General features: G+C 55.1%; 6 protein-coding genes and 1 non-coding gene across 7 annotated transcripts; 5 read left to right on the plus strand and 2 right to left on the minus strand.

Moving 5' to 3' along the window:
- The first annotated feature begins 794 nt into the window (after nucleotides 1–794).
- On the plus strand, nucleotides 795–3,995 carry B0T15DRAFT_532906 (uncharacterized protein). The gene is made up of 3 exons (XM_062869335.1): nucleotides 795–1,070; nucleotides 1,127–2,489; nucleotides 2,548–3,995. The coding sequence occupies exons 1-3, from the start codon at nucleotides 825–827 to the stop codon at nucleotides 3,735–3,737; spliced, it is 2,799 nt and encodes a 932-aa protein (XP_062721397.1). The 5' UTR covers nucleotides 795–824; the 3' UTR covers nucleotides 3,738–3,995.
- Nucleotides 3,996–4,703: 708 nt separating this feature from the next.
- Nucleotides 4,704–5,068, plus strand: B0T15DRAFT_493768 (uncharacterized protein; the record flags this gene model as incomplete). The annotated part of the gene is made up of 2 exons (XM_062866969.1): nucleotides 4,704–4,873; nucleotides 4,990–5,068. 2 exons carry the CDS (start codon nucleotides 4,704–4,706, stop codon nucleotides 5,066–5,068), a joined length of 249 nt encoding a protein of 82 aa, XP_062721398.1.
- Nucleotides 5,069–5,817: 749 nt separating this feature from the next.
- B0T15DRAFT_203505 (uncharacterized protein) lies at nucleotides 5,818–9,101 on the plus strand. The gene is made up of 4 exons (XM_062862600.1): nucleotides 5,818–6,319; nucleotides 6,406–6,612; nucleotides 6,670–8,889; nucleotides 9,023–9,101. Exons 1-3 carry the CDS (start codon nucleotides 5,832–5,834, stop codon nucleotides 8,828–8,830), a joined length of 2,856 nt encoding a protein of 951 aa, XP_062721399.1. The 5' UTR covers nucleotides 5,818–5,831; the 3' UTR covers nucleotides 8,831–8,889; nucleotides 9,023–9,101.
- Nucleotides 9,102–9,492: 391 nt separating this feature from the next.
- Nucleotides 9,493–9,566, minus strand: B0T15DRAFT_t143. The gene has a single exon. It is a non-coding gene; the product is annotated as a tRNA-Val (tRNA).
- A 2,133-nt stretch (nucleotides 9,567–11,699) lies between these two features.
- B0T15DRAFT_396057 (P-loop containing nucleoside triphosphate hydrolase protein) lies at nucleotides 11,700–13,479 on the minus strand (the record flags this gene model as incomplete). The annotated part of the gene is made up of 3 exons (XM_062864810.1): nucleotides 11,700–13,250; nucleotides 13,310–13,382; nucleotides 13,436–13,479. The coding sequence occupies 3 exons, from the start codon at nucleotides 13,477–13,479 to the stop codon at nucleotides 11,700–11,702; spliced, it is 1,668 nt and encodes a 555-aa protein (XP_062721400.1).
- A 571-nt stretch (nucleotides 13,480–14,050) lies between these two features.
- Nucleotides 14,051–15,185, plus strand: B0T15DRAFT_203542 (uncharacterized protein). Its single transcript, XM_062862601.1, has one exon. The coding sequence runs from the start codon at nucleotides 14,163–14,165 to the stop codon at nucleotides 15,081–15,083; it is 921 nt and encodes a 306-aa protein (XP_062721401.1). The 5' UTR covers nucleotides 14,051–14,162; the 3' UTR covers nucleotides 15,084–15,185.
- Nucleotides 15,186–16,649: 1,464 nt separating this feature from the next.
- On the plus strand, nucleotides 16,650–17,600 carry B0T15DRAFT_397751 (uncharacterized protein; the record flags this gene model as incomplete). Its single annotated transcript, XM_062864920.1, has 1 exon — nucleotides 16,650–17,600. The coding sequence occupies one exon, from the start codon at nucleotides 16,650–16,652 to the stop codon at nucleotides 17,598–17,600; it is 951 nt and encodes a 316-aa protein (XP_062721402.1).
- Nucleotides 17,601–19,715: the final 2,115 nt, after the last annotated feature.

Below are 19,715 nucleotides of genomic sequence, written 5' to 3' on the forward strand. Positions count from 1 at the left end.
CAAGACGAGGTAGCATTATGGAGTATATGATGATGAGACTCTAGAGAGAGTAAGAGGCAGTGGCATGTAGCGCCTGGGGGGCTTGGATGAGCTAAACGTTGCTGTGGGATTCACCGCGAAGGGAACCTGCAGCGCCATCTTATGACCTTCGACTATGGTACACAGGAGGTCCCGAAAAAGGGTACCGAACAAGGGTCCCGGGGCAGGGCTGGCATCCTCGCCGTCCTCGAAGGCCCTATGCCTCGCAACCAGCGGAGTTAACATCTTGGGAAAAGAGCGGCACAGAGTCGACGTCATTGGCGCGGGGTGGTTCAGAAGAGGGGGAGTACGGGAGAGCAGAAGAATATCATTGACTTGCTGACGCTCAGTGCGAGCGGCGAGCGCATCGGCGTCCTCGCCTAGGTTAGGTGTTCAAAAGGGGTCGTTGTAGTACGTGAGACCTCGGTGACCAGCAGAAGGCGGAATAGCTGGAACCGGAAATTCCGCTGTAACTTTATGTGGGGCCTGAATCTGGCTGGACTTTCGGCGCAACAAGCGAAGGTATACACACATCTTCTGAACTCTCTCGGAATTGATCCAAAGTGCCCAACCTATATATTCCCTCGACGATGTTCGAGAGCATCCTAGGCCCTTAAATTTTGCGCATTATTGGGATGTATCTGCACAGTGTGCGTGCAGTTCTCAGTGTAGCGTTATGGACGAGGACTTGAAGAGCTTAGTGGGGCCATGCAGATGACTTTGATTGGCGAATGTGTCTTGCCAGGCGGGGTCGAAGGAGGAATCAAAATCGGCATGTCCGCTCCGCTCAGCAATATCGAAAACTCATGAGCGGTCACCAGTGTCTTTCGAATCAATGGCTTGGTGACTCAACAAGGCTATCGAACAGTCTGCGCATATCAGAAGTCGTAATCCACCTCTCGTTGAGGCGCTGTATGAGGACTGGCCGCACGCGTCCCATTATGGCAGGCGCACCCGTCCACACCGTTAAATTCGTGGGACATGATGCCGCCGGACTGCCGGTGAAGAGGAAGCAGGTCAATCAAGCTTGCCTCCCTTGCAGGAAGCGGAAGGTAATTTGGTTTCCATTACCCGAGCCATCCTGACCTAACTCGTCTCACCCCGCCAGAAACGATGCCACCACGTTCCCCCAAACGCCCCCACAGCGCCAGCCGACAAGGCGTCCGATCAAGTGGACGTCAGGGCTGAGGACGGGCCCTCCCGCAGCATCCGCCCGCGAGGTGAAACCAGCATTCACGACAGAGATACTTCTGATGCCGCTGCTCAGTTGCTCCGCTTCTTCCATCACGCCTCGGACAAAGCTTCGGCCGGCAGCCCCGACCAGGACCCGAGACAGCAGCAACCTCGGCAGACATCTCCGGTACCGCCATTCCTCGGCGATCTGAATCCTGAGGGCATCCTTTGCGAGGCCACATTGGCGCCGGCTCCGACGCCCAAGACCCCCCAAACTGATGAGCAGCCTGACCATCAGATCCTAGGCTTCTTACCCCCAGCATCGCCCCAGAACTCGAGGCCACCCGCTGCCGAGAACCAAGGCCCAGTTAGCCTGGGGAGCCCAAAGCTTATGGAGGAGGTACCGGGCCCGTTCTTCTCTGTTCCTCGAGAGGACGGCACGCGGTGCACGATCCACGTACAAGACACCGCTAAGTTTGCCGCCCTGGCTCAAACCCTTGTCAGTCGCGGACTGGCAGACAAGGTGATGCCGTCTGAGACCGAGTGGCGAGCCCTGAGGGACATATACCTGGCCAAGATCCACCCCATCTTCCCCATCCTCGACGAGTCGACCCTCGTGGACCTACCAGAGGACACCGGTCTGCGTGAACTCACTCAAGCCTGTGTATGCCTTGCCGCGGCCACGGACCCGGACGCTCGCAGCGCCTTGACATTCAAGACACATATGGGAGGGTCGTCTCAGCTACGGACTGCCGTGTCCTTCGACGAGTACTCCCGCGAGATGGCCACTTTCATCAACAGGCGTCTCGCCGAGTTGCAAGAGGCACACCGGATTCCTCTCACTCAACAGATCCAGATCATGGCCGTGACCTGTCTCTACTGGCAACCAGCAGATCCTGCCGACAGGTTCAAGCCGCAATCTCTTTTCTACGAACTTGTTGCCATCGTCCACACACATGGCATCCATCTGGACGTGCTGCAGAGAGCATGCGCGAACGACTCACACAATACGGGAGGAAGCGCTGCCCGGTTGTTCAAATGTCTTTACGCTCTCGACCGATTGAATGGTGCAATGTCCGCGAGGCCACTCATGTTTCACAACTACGACGTGATACAGGTCCCTCATCCAGAAGCCCACGACACGCCCATATTCAAGCTCTTTTTGGCTTTGATCGCTCTGCTGGACCAAGTTATCGAGCTATACCGCCCGCGGCCCAAGGTGAGCTACGTTGAGATTCCGGTCTTCGAGCGCATGGCTATTGAAGCTGGAGCGCAATGTGAACCAGAAAGCCTCCTTGGTATGTGAGCCCCCAAATCGCCTGACTCCGGGCTCGAGCTGATGAGCACGCTTTCAAGCGACTCTTGAGGTCCTCTACCATGCCATTTGCGTCCTTTCTGTCAGGATGCCCCGATACCGCTTTCGCACGGCACCGGAGTGCGATACACTGCCCGGGCCCCGTACTCAGCATCTCCCACCTAGCAGTGTCAACGCGCGGAGGTCCCATTCGGCAGACCGCATCCTGGATATTATCCAGAGCTACCCTCTTTGCCCCATGCCTTTCGTTCCATACGCGCTGGCGCTTTCGCTCGGTGTGGCCTACCGCAAGTGGCGCTTCAGCCGACTGCCCATGTTCCGGACACGGGGAGGCGCTGACTTCAAGAAGGTGCTCCCGGCTCTGCAAGAGATGGGATCGATATGGAGCACTGCCCGCATCAACGGGCAGCTTGGTCAGGCAGTGATGCTGAAGCTGGATCGGAATGAGGTTCTGAACAGGAAACATCCGAAGAAAACGACTGAGGCCGCAACAAGCAAACCAGGACAGGCCACAGCTTCTCGTCATGATGATGGCGGCGCCGATTTCACGCGGCGTGAAGGATCAACGAACAACATTGCGAACCAGGATCATGCCCAACCTTCAGCTGAAGCAAACCTACCCCGGGCGACATCGCCGACAATCATCGACAGGACTACGACGCCGCCCGATGCGCCATCTAGTCCCCGCATTCTCCCTAGTTCAATCCTAGAGAATGAGCTTCAGCATAACGATAGCACCAACTCACAGAACCCACCGCCCAGCCTCCGCGGGTCGCTCCCTTCCCCAGCAACTTCATCGTTGACGGAACGACTCCAGCATCCCACTCTTACCTGGGCGGGTACGCTTGGCACAGATAGCAACAACACCATACCCATCAACAATAACCACGCTCCATTCGGACCAGACCCCGGGCCCAACAACTGTAATCCGAGACTCAATTCAACAAATCAGCAATCCTCGACCACAGTGAGGCATGAATATTGCGCCCAGGCGGACGACGCCATCCCCCTGCCTTGCGACCTAGTGTCTCAGCCAAATCCGCCCAGCAGGGTTCCGCTTCTCGGAGGTTTCTCGGAAAGCAACCTTGATGACTTTCTAGTTAATGACGACGATGCGCTGTTCAGGGCATGGGATCCCAGGTTCGCTCAGTCGGTTGATTTCTCGTTCAGCAGCATTTTGGATCCGGGGAACCCGTTTGCTTGGCCGGAGTATTGCAACTACACCGCGTGAGCTGTCTTACGCTATGGAAGGTGTCTGTCGGAATTAGAGTCTACCCCACGTCTCCTTCCTCCATGAAGTGTTTGTGGGTAAACAATACATGTCCACTGAGGTTTCACTAGTCACCAATCCTCAAACAATGTGTGGCACGGTCCCGAAATATGATACCATATATGCAGTTGTGCTCTGACCTGCGCCGCAGACTAAAACGCAAACTCCCAAAGTACCATACCAAGATTGCAGTTCGAAGCCGCTTATAGGTACCCCGTCGTTAGAGACATACGAGAAATCGGAAAGACCTTTGGCCAGCAAGGAATGCATATCCGTCTCTTAATCCAAGTTGCCAAATTTCGCAAATACACACAACTGCAAAACGCCACCACCAGAGTACTCTGCTAGGTTACGCGCGTACCGGACAAAGCGGCGTAGGCCCTGCTTGCTGCTAATGATACTGACGGAGCGTTAGCTTGATCCTTTTTGTGCTGTTTACGTACATGGATCCTTTTTGGTTCCTCTGACACCCATACGCGACCGCATCTGATACTCAAACGCGACCGCACCAAGTGATGACTTACCTCTAGCGTCTCAGCCTCGAGCAAACCATCCTATGCTCTCTACCTACCAAAATGTTTAGTATTGGAGTTGGCGAGCAAAGAAGTGGCGCGGTCAGTTCAGGGTTCCTCCCTCGGGCGCTTAGAATCCTCGACCGCGTCTTGGCTTCCTACTGTCTCAAGTCCCTCGCCGCCTCCGCTGTCGTATAACGAGACGGTGCTTGCGCTGGTACGATCACTGACAATTAAAAGGCTCAACTCGGTCAACTTCTGCCGGTCGCTCCCACGATGACAATTCTTAGCATCAACACCGTCTGGCATAATTTGACTCACGAATCAGGCACGCAATACGTCAAAAGACTAGGCACCTTATCTTACCCATACAGTCATAGTACTTCAAAACAACAGCGCAGCTATCATCGTCAAGATGCCTATCATCTGCAAGGTCTGCCACATCTGCAACGACACCGTCAAGTCTGCGCTGGACAAGATCAAGGTGCCCTACACTGAGAGCAAATCCGGCTCGACCACCATCTACCGCGTTAACACCTCCTCCCCGTCCAAATGGAGTCGCGGCTCGCTCGCCAGGATGTGCTGGTATGTCAAGTTTTACGCTGTCATATTCCATTAATTTCATTTATCTGGCAGTCTCGGGACTCACCGTGCTCCTGAGACATGCCGATTGCGGGAGAATTTGGCTGACGTTGTTCCAGGGACAAGCTCCAGTTAGGGCCATACCACGAGGCCAGAAAAAATGGTGACACGATTCACTGCTCCAACGTCCAGCCGTGATGTGGGGGCTACTGGTTGGAAGGTGCTACTTAGTTACTGGGGTGGGTTACTGGGTTTTCTGTGGTCATGGAAGAGCTGGCTTCCGAACACCACATCCGTCATTCAACCGACCTAGAACAAAGAGCATTATCATCACTTGGGCCTGGCGCCCCAACTTGTTGTTCGATCAATCAAATCATCATACCATCAATCAAGCTATCTCCAAGTCATCGTCCTTTTCTGATACCTTAGTAGATGGAAGTTGGAGTTCGTTTGCTAGATTGTGTCCTAGCTAGGGCCGGGTGTATGAATCCGATGGGTTTCTCGTGCTCCCCCCAAGTCTCCCTTGCAAAGAGCGACTTCACAGCAATTTTACGGATTTTTCATCTTAGGATAGATCTGGGTACCTGGTCCCATGTCTTCTTTCGAATTAGGTCTTCAAGACAGCGAGGAATGGCACAAACCCCAGTCAGCTTGGCTACACCTTGCACATTCCACGCAGCCGCGTTCATCACTCACCCACCGAGCCTCTTGGGCCAATAATGGGGGATGTCTTTGTCTTGTGGCGTTCTGTGGACGCTGGGATAAAGAGAGAAGGCGATGGGACCGCACCCCGCATCTCGACCTTCTGAGTCTTGTTTGTCTCGTCATGGCAGGGGTCACACGTGCGGTCCTCGGGACCGAGCAGAAGCTTGTTGCTCCCTTCATCTCATCTCGGTGGTTCTCGCCGCCCTGATCGGAGCTGCAAGCAATACATCGCTACAGCTGGCGTTGGATCGCAGCGATGCCAGCGGATATTCACCTATATTCCAGGTTACAAGCACGCGCAGCAACCCACCCGTTCTACGTTTGTCGCTATATCAAGGCGATTGATCAGGCGACAATGGAGCTTCCGCAGATGCGCACGATTGCCCGGCCAATCGAGTATCTCCTCTCTGGCATCTCCTGGACCTCGGCCATCATCACGCGCTTCATCCGTTCTGTGCGCGTCGCTCACGCTGACCTCGCAGCTGTGACCCGCGATCTCTCGGATCTGCGTCTACTGCTAGAACTGTTCAGGGATGAGCCCGGCGTACCACCGCTGCTCCAGGCCGAGATGCTCCCGGTCTTGGAGAGCTGCGGGAACATCCTGATCCACATCGACGCCATCTTGTCCCGACGCTCCGAGCCCACAAAATGGGTCGAATCGGGAAGGGCTGACATTGCCAGCTGTCGAACGAGGCTTGGGATGTTTCGAGAGGCACTTGCTTTAGCTCTCGATGTTACTAGCCTGTAAGAGCCCTCCCATTTCCTCAAAGTGTGGCACCCCAGGGTTTGGGGTCTTGTAAAAGCAACCTGACACGGTGGGGTCGACATAGGACGGCCTTGCCACACGAGGGTGGTGAGGCAGCCGTGTTCAACAACAAGATTGTCGCCGAAATAGACCGCCTTCAGGCCGGAGCCCAGTCCGCGGACCGTGGCAGGGATGATACGGAAGCGGTGCTATTCCACTATCTCCAAATTGTGTCTGGTTGCATGCAGTGTCATATCAAGGCTTCAGGAACACTACAGGCACGCAAAACACCGTATGCGTGACGTTTTCTACCGCAGTCGTACCACTGTGACTGTACTGACTAGGGCAGAGCCACATTCGATAGCGGCACAGATTCGGCTTGTCAACGCGACGTGGAAGCGGCCCATCTCGAGCAGACAACGAACGCCGACACCTCGGAAAGTCATAAGCATCAGCAGCCTCCCGGTTCGTGGTATTATCCGGTAGGGAACATAACGGGTCCACGTCATCCAGAAGAGCCTCCGCCATGGAACGTTTTTCACGGGCAAAGAAGACTAACACCAGGCATTCCTGAGTCTCCAACGCTACCCTCGTCAGAGGACCAGGTCACCCCTATGAGCCAACGTTCCCTCCCTCCGCCACTACTCAGACAACCGAGTTGGGATCAAGGGGATCTCTTTTCGGCAAAACCTGAGTCGCCCACCTCGGCATGTCATCCCGAAGCGGGACCCCCTGTATCTTCTGTCGAGTCATGGCTTGCCCGAAGTACCGAGTCGAAAGGCAGTTACTCCTCTGAGCAGCATTCCAAGGGGCCATCCTTCGCTTCGCACGGCAGTAGCAGCGGCTCCATTTCAGGTGTTCTGATCAACATGGGCCCAGTCTCTGAGAGCCTATCAGGCTCGGTGAGCCCTGGGTTTGCTCTGCCCCCACTCCCATCTTCACCACCACCCGAGTACCGCCGGACATGGACCAATCCGCCTACATCCGCTGTTCAGTTCGCGGTGCCGGCGCCCTCGAAGCAGAATCCATATCTATCCCAGGTCCAAGTCACGCCAAAACGTCACCTGACAGACAAGGGCAAGGCATCTGAGATATTGCACATCGATACGTCGCCGGGATCCTGCTATGTCGCGACAAAGCATAGCAGCAAGCTCGTCAAGATATGGTCCGTCCCCAGGAGTGCACTGCACGGCACCATCAAGATTACATCGTACGTGCAGCCACGAGTGCGATCCCGCGAGTACTTCATCCGCAGCCACGCCATTCTTTCCGAGAACGCCACGCTCATCGCCGTCGCCACACACTTCGGTCTCACCCTGGAGATCTACAACTTCGCAAAGGGCGGCAGCGTCGCAAAGAAGGTCCAGGTCATCGAGGAAGCACACCGCTGGGCAGCCAGTCAGCGCGACGCCTTCCACAACGAGTACGCCGGCCTGGCCGTCTACCGCCCAAAGTTCGACCGCATCGACCGCTTCTTCCTCGCTCGGAATCCCGGTGCGAAGACCCCGTTCCGGGAGGATCCTAACCACTCCATCGAGCTCTCTAAGGCCGACCTCCCCTTCCTCCCCAAATTTCCCGAGTTGGCCTACAGTTCCGACTCGCCTTTCCTCTTTGCCGCGGCGGGGCCCAGACCTGGAGATCCCCCACGCGCCAACGCAGTCATCCTCATCGCCTGGCACACCAAGCCCGTCTCGCACAGCAAGCTGCACGCCCAGACTCCCGAGCAGTCCAGCGCCTCCCTCCCAGACGAAGAGCGGCACAAACCCTACCGCGTGTGCGTCCCCGACCATCCCGCCCTGCAGACCGCCCTGCCAGCATGTCTGGCCGCCGCCGGCAGCACCGCCGTCTCCATCTGGATCCCGGCGTCTACCCCGACAGAACCACCACTCACCCCTATCGGCAGTCCAACCACCACCACCACCGCCATCACCACTACTACTACGACAAAATCACACTCCCACCGTCCCTCCAACGCAACCACAACCTCCTCCTCATCCACCACCCCGTCTACCATCCACCCTACCGCGCCGGAAAGGCTCGTCCTAACCTGGGATCTCCCGTCCAACACAACACGCCTCTTCTCGATCCCGCCCTCCGCACAAGCCTGCATCTCGCCCGACTGCCGGCAGATCGCCTACTGCGACGCCGCGGGGGGCCAGTTCGCCATCGTCGACGTGGCGTCGGCGTCCGAAGTCTGGCGCTGGCCGGACGCGGCGAGAGAAGCCGGTTTCGCGTCGTTCGGCCAGCTCGAGAACCTGGCGAGCGTGACCGTGTTCGAGTTCTCCGCCGACGGGCGGATGCTGGTCGCGGGCGACTCGGCGGGCGGCGTCGGGGTGTATGAGCTTGTCGAGACGGGGCCGAGGTTCGAGCTGGGGTCCGGAAACGAGGTCGCGCTGGCGGACATGCTTGATTCTGAGATGAGGCAGATGCAGATGCAGATGCAGATGCAGATGCAGATGCAGACGCAGACGCACTTTGGGAAAGGGAGGGGTTGGGGTTTGATTTCGTAGATTGAAGTTAAGGATTCCAATCATCCAAGCAGTAACATTGAATGGGTTGGAAGAGCATGGTATGATCGTTCCCATATGTCGGATACTTAAAGTGAAACAACGAGGTTGCCAGATATCCCGATTAAATCACTTCCCATCGGACCCTGATCCGTTTCCGTGGCATTCTACAATACTAACGTAAACTGGTTGCAGCCCCTTAACGCTTCCCCGGCCATCCCTCCTTTGAGCAGCTGAGGCTGCAGCTCGACTACGAAGTCAAGTTATCGCAATGCCAGAAGAGGTCATTCCCTGCTTGCTGCCAGTGATGTGAAGAGGGAAATGGGATGCTGCGAGACTAGCGAGAAAGTGGTGTTTTGTTATATTGTCGGTTTTTAAGGTTCTTTGAACTGATCTTTTTACACCGACGAGAATGATAATGCCACTTTGTGGATATAAACTTGTTGAAGAGGTTTTCAAGGCAGGAGCCTCTCTAACTAGATCGGAGTCCAGAGTCACACGCATTAATACACCCTTCGACCTTGACCTAGCAGGACGCGATTATACAGCTCCATTGGAAAAACTCGCCGCTTGGAATTTGCAAAACAATGGACAAAAGCATCCGTCCAGCTGACGGCAGAAGTTCAACAATCTGCTGCTGGTGGAGCAAAAGAACGAAGTCACTATGATCGAATCCAGGTTCGAACTGGAGACCTTCAGTGTGTTAGACTGACGTGATAACCAACTACACCATTCGACCATTTCGATGTGCGAGGCTCGGCAGAATAGAGGCTTCATCTATGGGTTCCTCTGCAGTTGCTGTATCGTCAGTCCAAGATCGCGGCAACGGAGTTCGGAGTGTTTATGCGGCATTCTCTGCGAGGAGTAGCAAACAATCCGTTTGCCGCGGGACAATGGGCTTTGCTGAAACAAAGAATTGGCGCGGGAAAATGAGCTAACGGAGAGTTGGCTGTTGATGCAGAACCCTGAGGTGACGAGGTTCCCCAGGGGCATCGTGTTCACCAAGGCAGTGTCATGAGGCGCATAAATACCGGAGGGAGAAGAGGATTTGTATTCTTGTCTACCTTGTCCGAAGACCAACGGCCCACCAAGCCTCGTCCATTCCATATTCACCGATAGATGATATCCAACCGCGGCCATGCCGTAGCCAGATACCAGTACCGAGTGAGGCAAGAAAGAACCTGCCTAGTTCGCGGGCCCAATTTCATCTTCTTTGCTTTCCACTCCCCCAGAAAAAAAGTTCTTTTTTTTTTTTCGTGTTGTATGCCATCGGCCCACTGCCCAAGCAGATCCCACGTTTTGTTTCCACACAAGCGGTCGGTCTGGAAAGCAGCGAGGTTGACGCAAGATAGCTGGGAACAAGGTTCGACGCTGTGATGCTATGCAGAGTTTAAGGGTCTGCCTTGCCAATAGAGCCGTAAGGTTCCAAAATGTGGTGTGTTGTCGCGGCCGGGGTTGTGGTCGTAGCCGCGTCTCGAGGTTTTCATGCAGTCGGCTACAGGCGCAAATGGCCTGCACCAGCAAATGCAGCACTAGAACTGCTGAACGCAGTTCATGAGTCCCATCCATCCGTGATTTCAGCCAAAGAGGAAAGCCACATGACCGAATACTCGGCAATAGCAGTCGTCGTGTAGGTTGGTAGTGAAACCGCCTGGACATCCCAACCACCGCTCTCGTCAAACGGGATGCATCACCTTCCACCGTATCACTTCCCCATTCTTCGGTTGTCCACTGCGCCCCTTCATCCTCCTCTACTTGGCGGACCTCCATGCCGCCACCATCCATCCATGTTGCGGGAATCCTCGGAAAACGCCAACCGCCCCCGCCATATCCCGCGGGCCCCTACCCGAGGCCTATATACCCGTTCGTCCCGTTTTCGTTCCCAAGTCCCCAGGCCCAGCCTCCCCCTGCCCTTCTCTTCACTTCGGTCCAGCATACCAACGAGCGGAGGCCGAAGGATGCCAGGCGCAATAGCAGCGGAGAAGAAATTTGAAAGGAAAAGCGGCCTTAGCCTTGCCCCTCTTTCCCGTCCGTCCACGCGCCAGCAACGTCCAGCAACAAAAAAGAAAGGATACGCCCCGTGAGCGATTGCCGGAACCAAATCTGTCATGCCAAACCTAACGCCAGAAACGCCGTTTATGTGAATCCCTGCTTCCCCCACCCAGAAACTCCAGACCCCGGCACAACCGAATGGGAATCTCGTCCGTCCGCTAACAGCACCCACAAGACTCCTGACCATGCCCAGAACGCGCGTCGTTTGGCTTCCTTCCTTTTGAGATGAGGGAAGGGGAAGAGGAAGAACCCACAAAACCGCTGGGTCGCGACTGCCCGTGGTGATCGCGTTGAACGAGCTGCCGAGAAATGGTTTCCGTCGAGCGGCAGCCCAAAGTACCTAGGTACGCAGCCACGGTGGCATCCAAAAACCACCTCAAGAGAACTTCAACTCCGAAACCCATTACGCCAGAAACCCGTGGCCGTCTATCGTGTCCACATCATGCCGGGAAACGAGGGTCGACTGTATCACCGGTAAAAGAGAGAAAAATATCGGTGATTAGGCGAAGAGCTGGATGGATGATGATTAGGCGTAGATACAATCGATGAGACGCTGAAATGTGCGTGTCTTGCGCCGATGAGGGACGTGGTCGTCTGCAGAAGCGGGTCGATAGGAACTCTTCTGGGAGGGCGAAAAGGATATCGCGCGAATGTTCGGTGTCGAGGAACTGGTGAAGCCGGACTGCTTCCTTATCGGAGCTTGTCGTGAAGGAATGGTGCGGAGAAAGAGAAGATAATATGTACAATCCAAATCAATCACAATGCATAAAACCTCCTGATATCAACCCCACGTAACGCCCTCGAAATGCATGAGAGAGGATCATGCTTGCTGAACAGGCGCCGCTGGCTGACCCTGTCCATGCGGACGGCCACCACGCTGGCCACCGTAGTTCTGACGCCCGCCCTGACTCTGGAAGCCACGGCCACGTCCTCGATGTCCACCGGAGGAACCGCGATTGCCCTGGTAGCCTCCACGGCCTTGGGGCCCAGACCCATTCTGACCATTCTGACCATTCTGACCACTCTGACGGTTTTGCTGCTGCCAATCTCCCGGGCTGGGAAGGGTCTGTTGCAGTGACGTCGGGGACTGGTTTTGCAACTGAGTGTTCTCTTGCTGCTGCTGCTGCTGCTGCTGCTGCTGCTGCTGTTGCTGTTGTTGCTGCTGGTATTGCATCGCGCCAGTCTTGAAGTTGGAGATCGGCCGCGGGATAGACTCTGGGTTCTCATACACGTAGAGCTTCTTGTCGATTGTTTGAGGGATAGGCTGAATCTCCGTGCCTAGGTCGCGCTCGATGTTGTATAGGTTGAAGCGATCGTCCCAGTTGATCAGGTTGATGGCCAAACCCAGGTGGCCGTACCGGCCCGAACGACCGATACGATGCAGGTAGGTCTCGGCGTTCTTGGGGAAGTCGAAGTTGATGACGACGTTGACGGCTTGAATATCAATACCACGGGTCAGGAGGTCGGAGCATACCAGATTGCGGCAAACGCCGTTGCGGAAGTCGTGGAACACTCGGTTGCGGGCTTGCTGGGCCATTTTCGCGTGGCTGTAGAAGCATGAATAACCGAGTTCGGTGATTTTCTTGGCGAGCAGTTCGACGCGGTTGGTCGAGTTGCAGAAGATGATCGATTGATTGATCTGGAGCTTGGAGAAGAGAGTGTTGAGACAATGGACCTTCTGCCTCTCTTCGACGTAGGCATAGTATTGCGTGATGCCCCGTAGCGTCAGCTCATCCATGAGATTGATCTCATAGGGGCTGACCATGTTTTTGTCTGAGAAGTCCTTCACTGACAAGGGAAAGGTGGCGGAGAAGAGCATGACTTGACGGTCCTTGGGGTGGAAGCGCAGGAGCTGCTCGATAACAGGAGTGAATTCGACAGAGAGAAGCTTGTCGGCTTCATCCATGATGAACATGGGGCATTCGCTCAGATCGGCTACTTGCTTGCCAGCCAAATCGAGAATTCTGCCGGGAGTCCCCACCACAATATGGACGGGATCCTGCAACCGGACGATATCGTCGCGAAGCCCGGTGCCACCGGTGGTGACCATAACGTTGATGCCGAGGTGCTTTCCGAGAGTCTTGCATACCTGGGATGTCTGCATTGCCAATTCGCGAGTCGGAACGAGGATGAGACATTGGATCTTCGCGACCTTAGGGTTGATCTTTTCCAATGCTGGGATAACGAAAGCGGCCGTCTTGCCTGTGCCATTCTTGGCGCGAGCAAGAATGTCACGACCAGTAAGGGCCACAGGTATGCTCTCTTCTTGGATGGGCGAGGGTTTCTCGAAACCCGCCTCGAAAATGCCCATAAGCAGGTCCCGCTTGAGGCCGAAGTCCTCGAAATCCAAGCCCTTGGTGTTTGTTACATCCTGGGGCCCCGCGGGATTAGCATCGTTCCCATAAGCGCCAGCACGCTGACAACACCCACCTCTGTCTGTTGCCTCGTATCCTTGGCGGGGAGCCTAAGGCCTTTCTTCCAGTCCTCTGAGCCCGATCCATCACTGTCCTGTTAGTTCAGTTCAACCAACAAAAGTCGGATGTAGTGGCAACAAACTTCAAGGTCGAGGCCTGGAGCTTGTCGACGAGACTGTCTGTCATTGTGCTCGCGGTATTAACGTCAATGCAGTCGATAGAGGCGTTAACTAGAACTTTTTCTCAGGTTCGATGAAAAAGGTTGGAGGGAAAGCGTCTCCGATTTGGTCAGTAGCGCAGATCGCTCGTCTCGAATGGTAGGGCGGATGATTATCGTGTCTTGGGGCGACTGTGCTATACCCGCCGCTTCGTAAGCGCAAGCCTTGATAGTAAACTCGACGCGCAAGTACAATGCAGTGTAGGCGGTCGGGGTTGCTCGGGGAACTTGTTGCTCAACCGACGGTTAACTTACGCCAAGATAGTGATCTCCTTTTGAGGGCTGAGGATGTGCTCAGTTGGAAGAAGGCGGGCCGCAAGTGGGGGGTGGTCTGTCGTGGAAGAGGCGGTATTTTTTTCTGCGGAAGTCTTTCAGTTTTCGTCGTGGTGGGGGAATCGTGAGGAACCAATCTCTTGGTTCTTTTGCGATCTCGAAAAGTTGAAGTGAGGTGTTTGGCTGCTGTGTCACGTGTGCCTTTCAACGCGCGGCGAAAGTTGCGCCACAATCCAGCGGAATACATAATCCATTCAGCCACTTGCGGGTAATGTGACGTATTCCAATCGGGGCAAGACCGCAATACCTTCGGCAGCATCTATTGATGTTACGGCATCATGATGTCTTCCCTGCAACCATGACTGACCAATTTTGAACCATGGTGCTCAACAAAACGACAATAGCTCTCTGCCGGACCTGTAGCTGCGTTCTCTCCGTTATCCGGCCTTCGAACTCGATAACGACATCATGCAGGCCGCATGAGCGCGGGAGCAATGGACCCTGCATGCGCCGCTCCCGACAACGTCGCTCGTACGCTTCGATCCATGACGGCAAAGGTGGGGGTGGTCAGAGCGAAACGGGCGAGGCCGGCGATCAGACGAGGTGGCCGACGTCCGCAAACCCTACCCCATACGAAATCCTCGGCATTGCGCGCGATGCCCCGTACAGCAAAGCTCGGTATTTCCAGCTTGCGAAATTATACCACCCCGATCGCAGACACCATACCACCGGTGACGGAATTCCACATGGCACGAAGCTCGAGCGTTACCGCCTTGTCGTCGCCGCTCACGAGATCCTGAGCAACCCACAAAAGAAGCGCATGTATGACCTCTACGGCTTTGGGTGGGGTGTCGAGAGCCAGTCTCAAGCCCGCCATCGCACAGCGGATCGGAGCTGGCGGCAGGAGCCGGGAAACCCCAGCATGAATGCAACGTGGGAGGACTGGGAGCGGTGGCACCAGCAACGGAATGGCAGCGGCGAGAAGCAGGAACACATATTCACGTCGAACCTCGCCTTCATGGCCATCGTCTCGGTCTTCTTGATCATAGGCACCTGGAGCCAGATGACAAGAGCAGGCACGAACTCGGTCAGTCTGATCGAGATGCGGGACCAGCACCATGCTGCTATCAGCAAAGAATTGCGGCAGCGCCAGAGCCAGAGGGCAAGGCTGGACCGGGAGGGCAGGGTTGAGAACTTCCTCCGACAACGAGAGCTTGACAGGTGGGCATACGATCCGCCAGGGCATGGCCCTCAAGCGCCAACGAGCGACAGCGGGACTTCAGAAAGGTCACAGCGATAAAACAGCGAGATGGTCACCACATTTACTGAGTGCTGCAAAGCAGCACGGTTTGCAGGCAAAGCCTACGGCAATACGCGCAGAGTGGAGTTCCAGGCTCCAATGTGCATTCCGGTTCCTTCGCATGTCCGCCACGTCATCAACATAGGTTCGGCCCACCGTCGAGCAGAAGCTGCTCAGAGCACGACCCAGAGAATCTCAGGGCGATGTCGGTCTCCGGATGGAATGAGAGCCAAGCCGCATGGTTGGAGGCGTTGCATGGCCCAATTGAGAATCCGGTGGACATGAGAAAGAAGCGGGAGAAGCTACCTACCTATTCTACTACCCAATTGGGACCGCGCATGGTCGCGTTCCGCGAGCAGTTTTCGAGGATAACGACGCATTGTTGATCATAAGATCGCCTGGCTCTTGTGGGAGTCTGGAAGGCACGATGAATGTTGCAGAAATTCGCTACCACAGCAGAATGCCAGCAAATAGGCCGAGCGCACGGACCACACCTGGCACTCGACACTCTTTCAGTTTCGCCTGCTTCAGCTCCACCTTCCCAATTCAGCCTTGAGATGTGTCGGCTGTTTGGTAGCAGGTTATGGTGTTGTCGTGCTTTACCTACCTAGGTAGTACCTAGAGGTAGGGTGTGAGAGTAAATGCGCAATCTAGCCGAATGACTACGCAGGTTCAAGAACCATGCCTCTATGATGAGTCCCTGGGGTGCTACACCTGACATGAGCTTTGTAGATGTCCGAGTCGTCTCTGATTTCTTTGAGTCACCTAGACGCACAGGCCAAATATTGACTGAATCAACATCCTCAAGATGCTGGCACTTATACAATGCTGAAGATTTACACGACACTCAACAAACCTTGTCAAATGGCAGAATGATGCTTACGAAGGACAAAGTAGGATCTGTCTTGGTATCGGTGATGCAAAATTCTACCAGAGTATCAGGATTTCAGTGGTATAAGAGTTAGATGGTGAGAAGTTGGGATGAGACGTTCGGTCCATAACTCTTTTTTCCACCAACTCTATACACTGATTTATTGCCCGTGCAGGGTTTCTTGTCAAGTTGACAACTTGGTTGGCCAGACTCTTCACATTTACTATCTTAGTCCCTGGTGGCACCAGCTGGCATCTCGAAGAGAATGGAGCCTGAAGTCACCGGCTGTCACTCATTCTCCTCGTGAAGCCATTCACGGAAACCATGAGAAGTACCCTAGAATTCCAACCCAGCACAGCTGTTTAGCGTTTCCACCTTTCGTCTGAACACGCTTCTAAATAGTGACACCAGTGGCGCGTTGACGAGTCTGGCGTTAGACGCGTCATGGTTATTTAAGAAGCATAGTGTTTGTGAACTCACTTGCGTCCTTTATCTCTGCTAGTGATCACAGTCCGACCGACTCTCTCTTTTTTATCACCCCTTCTTTCTCTGGCATCCTTCCTTTAAGATTACCCGACGCTGAACTCGAGCATATACAGCCTACTGCTTCCAGCTTCCTCATCGTCTTCTCCTTTCCCCCTATTCCAATCTCAGCCAGTTCTTCCTCTCTCACCATGGCAGCTGTCAACTCAGCAATGGGCAACCAGGCCGAGCAGCCGCAGCAGGACGGGTTTCCGCAGTTCGTTCGCCTTCCGTGCGAAATTCAAGATATGATCTTTGCAGAGGCAATCCGACACCCGAATATCCACATCGTCAAGGCCAGTCGCGTTCTCGTCCACGATAACTACAACGCGAACTGGGGCTTGTCGTTTTCTCCGGTGCCCAGGCGTCAGGACAAGTCGGCGTATCGCTGGGTCGCCGATCTCGCCGCGGTAAGCCGGAGGGCACACGCCGCCGTCCTCCGTGCGACGCGCAGCAGCCAGGATAAGCTGCCGTTTAAGACCGCTGGCGCCCGCTTCAACAGCGACGAGGACCTCGTCCTCGTCGAGTTTCCCACCTCGCGGTCTCCGACCCTCGGCTTCTTCCACCCCCTGGATCAGCTTCCCGGCTGCATTTTCGATAGCCTTCGGCTGGGAAAACTGGCCTTGTTCGGCATGGTCCAGAAGGTCGCGTTGAAGCACGCGTGGAGGCATCCCACCGCCCATGAGAGGAATTGCAACTTCCGCTGCCGCGTCCACCATCACTTCCATCACACACACAACGCCTGGCGCATGTGTCCGCGCGAAGTGTTCGGCTTTCTCAACTGCCTCCCAAAACTGCGCGAGGTCTACATCATCCTCGAACCGCACAGCAGCCGGGATCAGCAACGGATGCTCACGGTTTACATCAAGAACTTCTACACCTGTGAGCCCCCCCTTCGACATTCCCAGACACCGTTTCTCTCCGCTTCCCAGTTGCACGTCATAACTAACGTCCCTGTGTCTCACGCCGAACAGTGCCGCCTACCTGCCCCGCCCGGCTCGCCCTCGCCGTGTTTCATGCGTCTGAGGGCTCCTACATCGAGCTGGACCCGTCGCTGTGCTACGAATGGTACGAGGACGTGCAGAATTTCCGGTCGTTCCTTCTGGACGACCAAGGCTCGGTGATGGCTATGCTGGCCGTGCTGCGCACGAAGGACTTCCTTGCCGACACCGCCCCCGATCTGCAGCCGAACGCTCAGAGCACGCTGGGATTCCGCGTGCCGCCGTATCGCATGAGCCGCGCCGACAGGCAGCGTTTGGTCTGCAAGGTGCTAGTTGCTGTCCCGGAGGAGAAGAAGCACGGATGGGACGACCAGATGGGACGACGTGTCAGGGCTCTTTTCGGGGTCTAAATCTGAGATTATGGAGATGGGATTTTGCGTTGTTGATCGGCACATGATTTCGGGAATTGCGAAGGGGAGATTGTCCGCCTAGCTACGTTTCAGGACAGCATTCTGCTTAAGATGATTGGGCTTCAGGAGTCATTTCTCAGGGTCAGTATTTGAGTATGCAGTGGTTGCGGCGTTCAGAGTTGCGGTGACGCTCAGACCGAAGCCACTAAACTGGGAGCAGCGTCGAGGGTCAGTTAGGACCAGTATCGATTTTCGTCACGCAATCCATTGTAGGATCTCAGGACAAGCTTCCGCACGTATCCTGCCTAGAGAGAACCAGAATGGGTAAGGTATGTAGCGTCCGTCAACTAGTGCGATGAAAATTCCATTCCGAAAGACGGGAGTCGTATCCTGATACGGTGGAAGAACCAAGAAACGCACCATCTCCCATCATCATAGACATTCATGGAACTTCGGAAGTTACGGCGAAAAACCCGGGAGGATGTGCTCCGTCTTTACGCAAGGGCACCCAAAGTAAGTCGGATTAACCGATTTCAAGGCTTGATGAACTCGTCAAAGGCATGGAAGCTGGTTGACCCTGAAAATGGAGAAAGAGGGGAAGTGGCGAGAAAGAAAACGGGAGCTTTCTTATAGTGTGTTGGTTGATCTTCGGTCTCCCTCGTCCCATCGCCACCTTCCGCTCATTGTACATCATGTTTCCGGCTCCTTCACTATACTTTGAACTTTATGCTGGTAGAACAACATCTACCGCTGGGATGGTCCGCGACAGGCAACGGCAGAAAAGACTTCCTCAGACTTCCTGAGGACGTACTCCCGCATTTTCCGAGATCACAGGCTGGACTACGAAACGTGCGGTCTCCACGCGGAGGATCTTCGCTCCAATCCATACATTATACTTTGGCCCCCAATCTTGACAAGCTCCTGCTCCAGCGGCAAACCACATCCAGAACCGCATTCAATGATCCATCACTGCGTGCTCTCACACAATGCTGGATACCTACCTATCCCATATCCGCAAGCCTAGCAGGGAGCCTGAACGCAGTTCGGCCGCGTCAAAGACAACGGCCCACTAACACCTGACCTGTGTAATGCAGCGAAATGCCACTGTGAGAGAGGCGACTTCCGGGTCGTTGCCGACGAAAGCTTAAGGTACCTACTACCTGTAGTAGGAAGCGGACTGCTTCCATTTAGCAAGAGCGAGCCGAATAGATAACTGAAGCGCAACCGGGGGCGAGGGGGCCTCGGTCTCGAAAGTGTCCGCAGGTGTCCGGTTGCCACTGCCATCGTTCCTAAACGCAAAAAGAACTCCTGTCCGCTTCCCGAGTTTGACAGTGGCTCCCAAACCCGCCGGAAGGAACGACTCTGGCAACTGGACCACTGCCTCTAGAAACAAGCATCGGATACCTGAGTACCCACCACCTAAGACCCAAACGGCGTTCGCAACTGTACATCCCACAGCTCAAGCTACCGTCGTGTCAACCTGACTAGGTAGGTACCTAGGTAATTACCAATGTCCTGCAGATGAGGCAAAATATAGGCTTGCTACTCAATATTCCGACTCGGGCGCTTGTCGACCATGATGTCTCGCTGTTATCTGGGCAAGCGCCCGGACTGTACCCATCGGGATCTCAATCATCCCAGGGTTACCTACGGCAGGGAAGGGGCAGGGTGCCGTCCTGCCTCCTTCCACACTTCAGTTGAATTAGTTCGCAGCGTGACGCAACCACCCGGGTGGACCTGCCAAAGCCATCCCTACAATGTGCCGTGTAGGGAAGGACCCATGGAGACTTGCCAGTAAGAACCAAGCGGTCTTTCTCAATCGGGGGGTATCGTACGAGGTCGTACCATGGAGTTGACACCGTTGAGGCAGGAGTGCTCGTGCACCGAG

The sequence above is a fragment of the Chaetomium strumarium genome, assembly GCF_033439665.1.
Source record: "Chaetomium strumarium strain CBS 333.67 chromosome Unknown B0T15scaffold_4, whole genome shotgun sequence".
Lineage (NCBI taxonomy): Eukaryota > Fungi > Ascomycota > Sordariomycetes > Sordariales > Chaetomiaceae > Chaetomium > Chaetomium strumarium.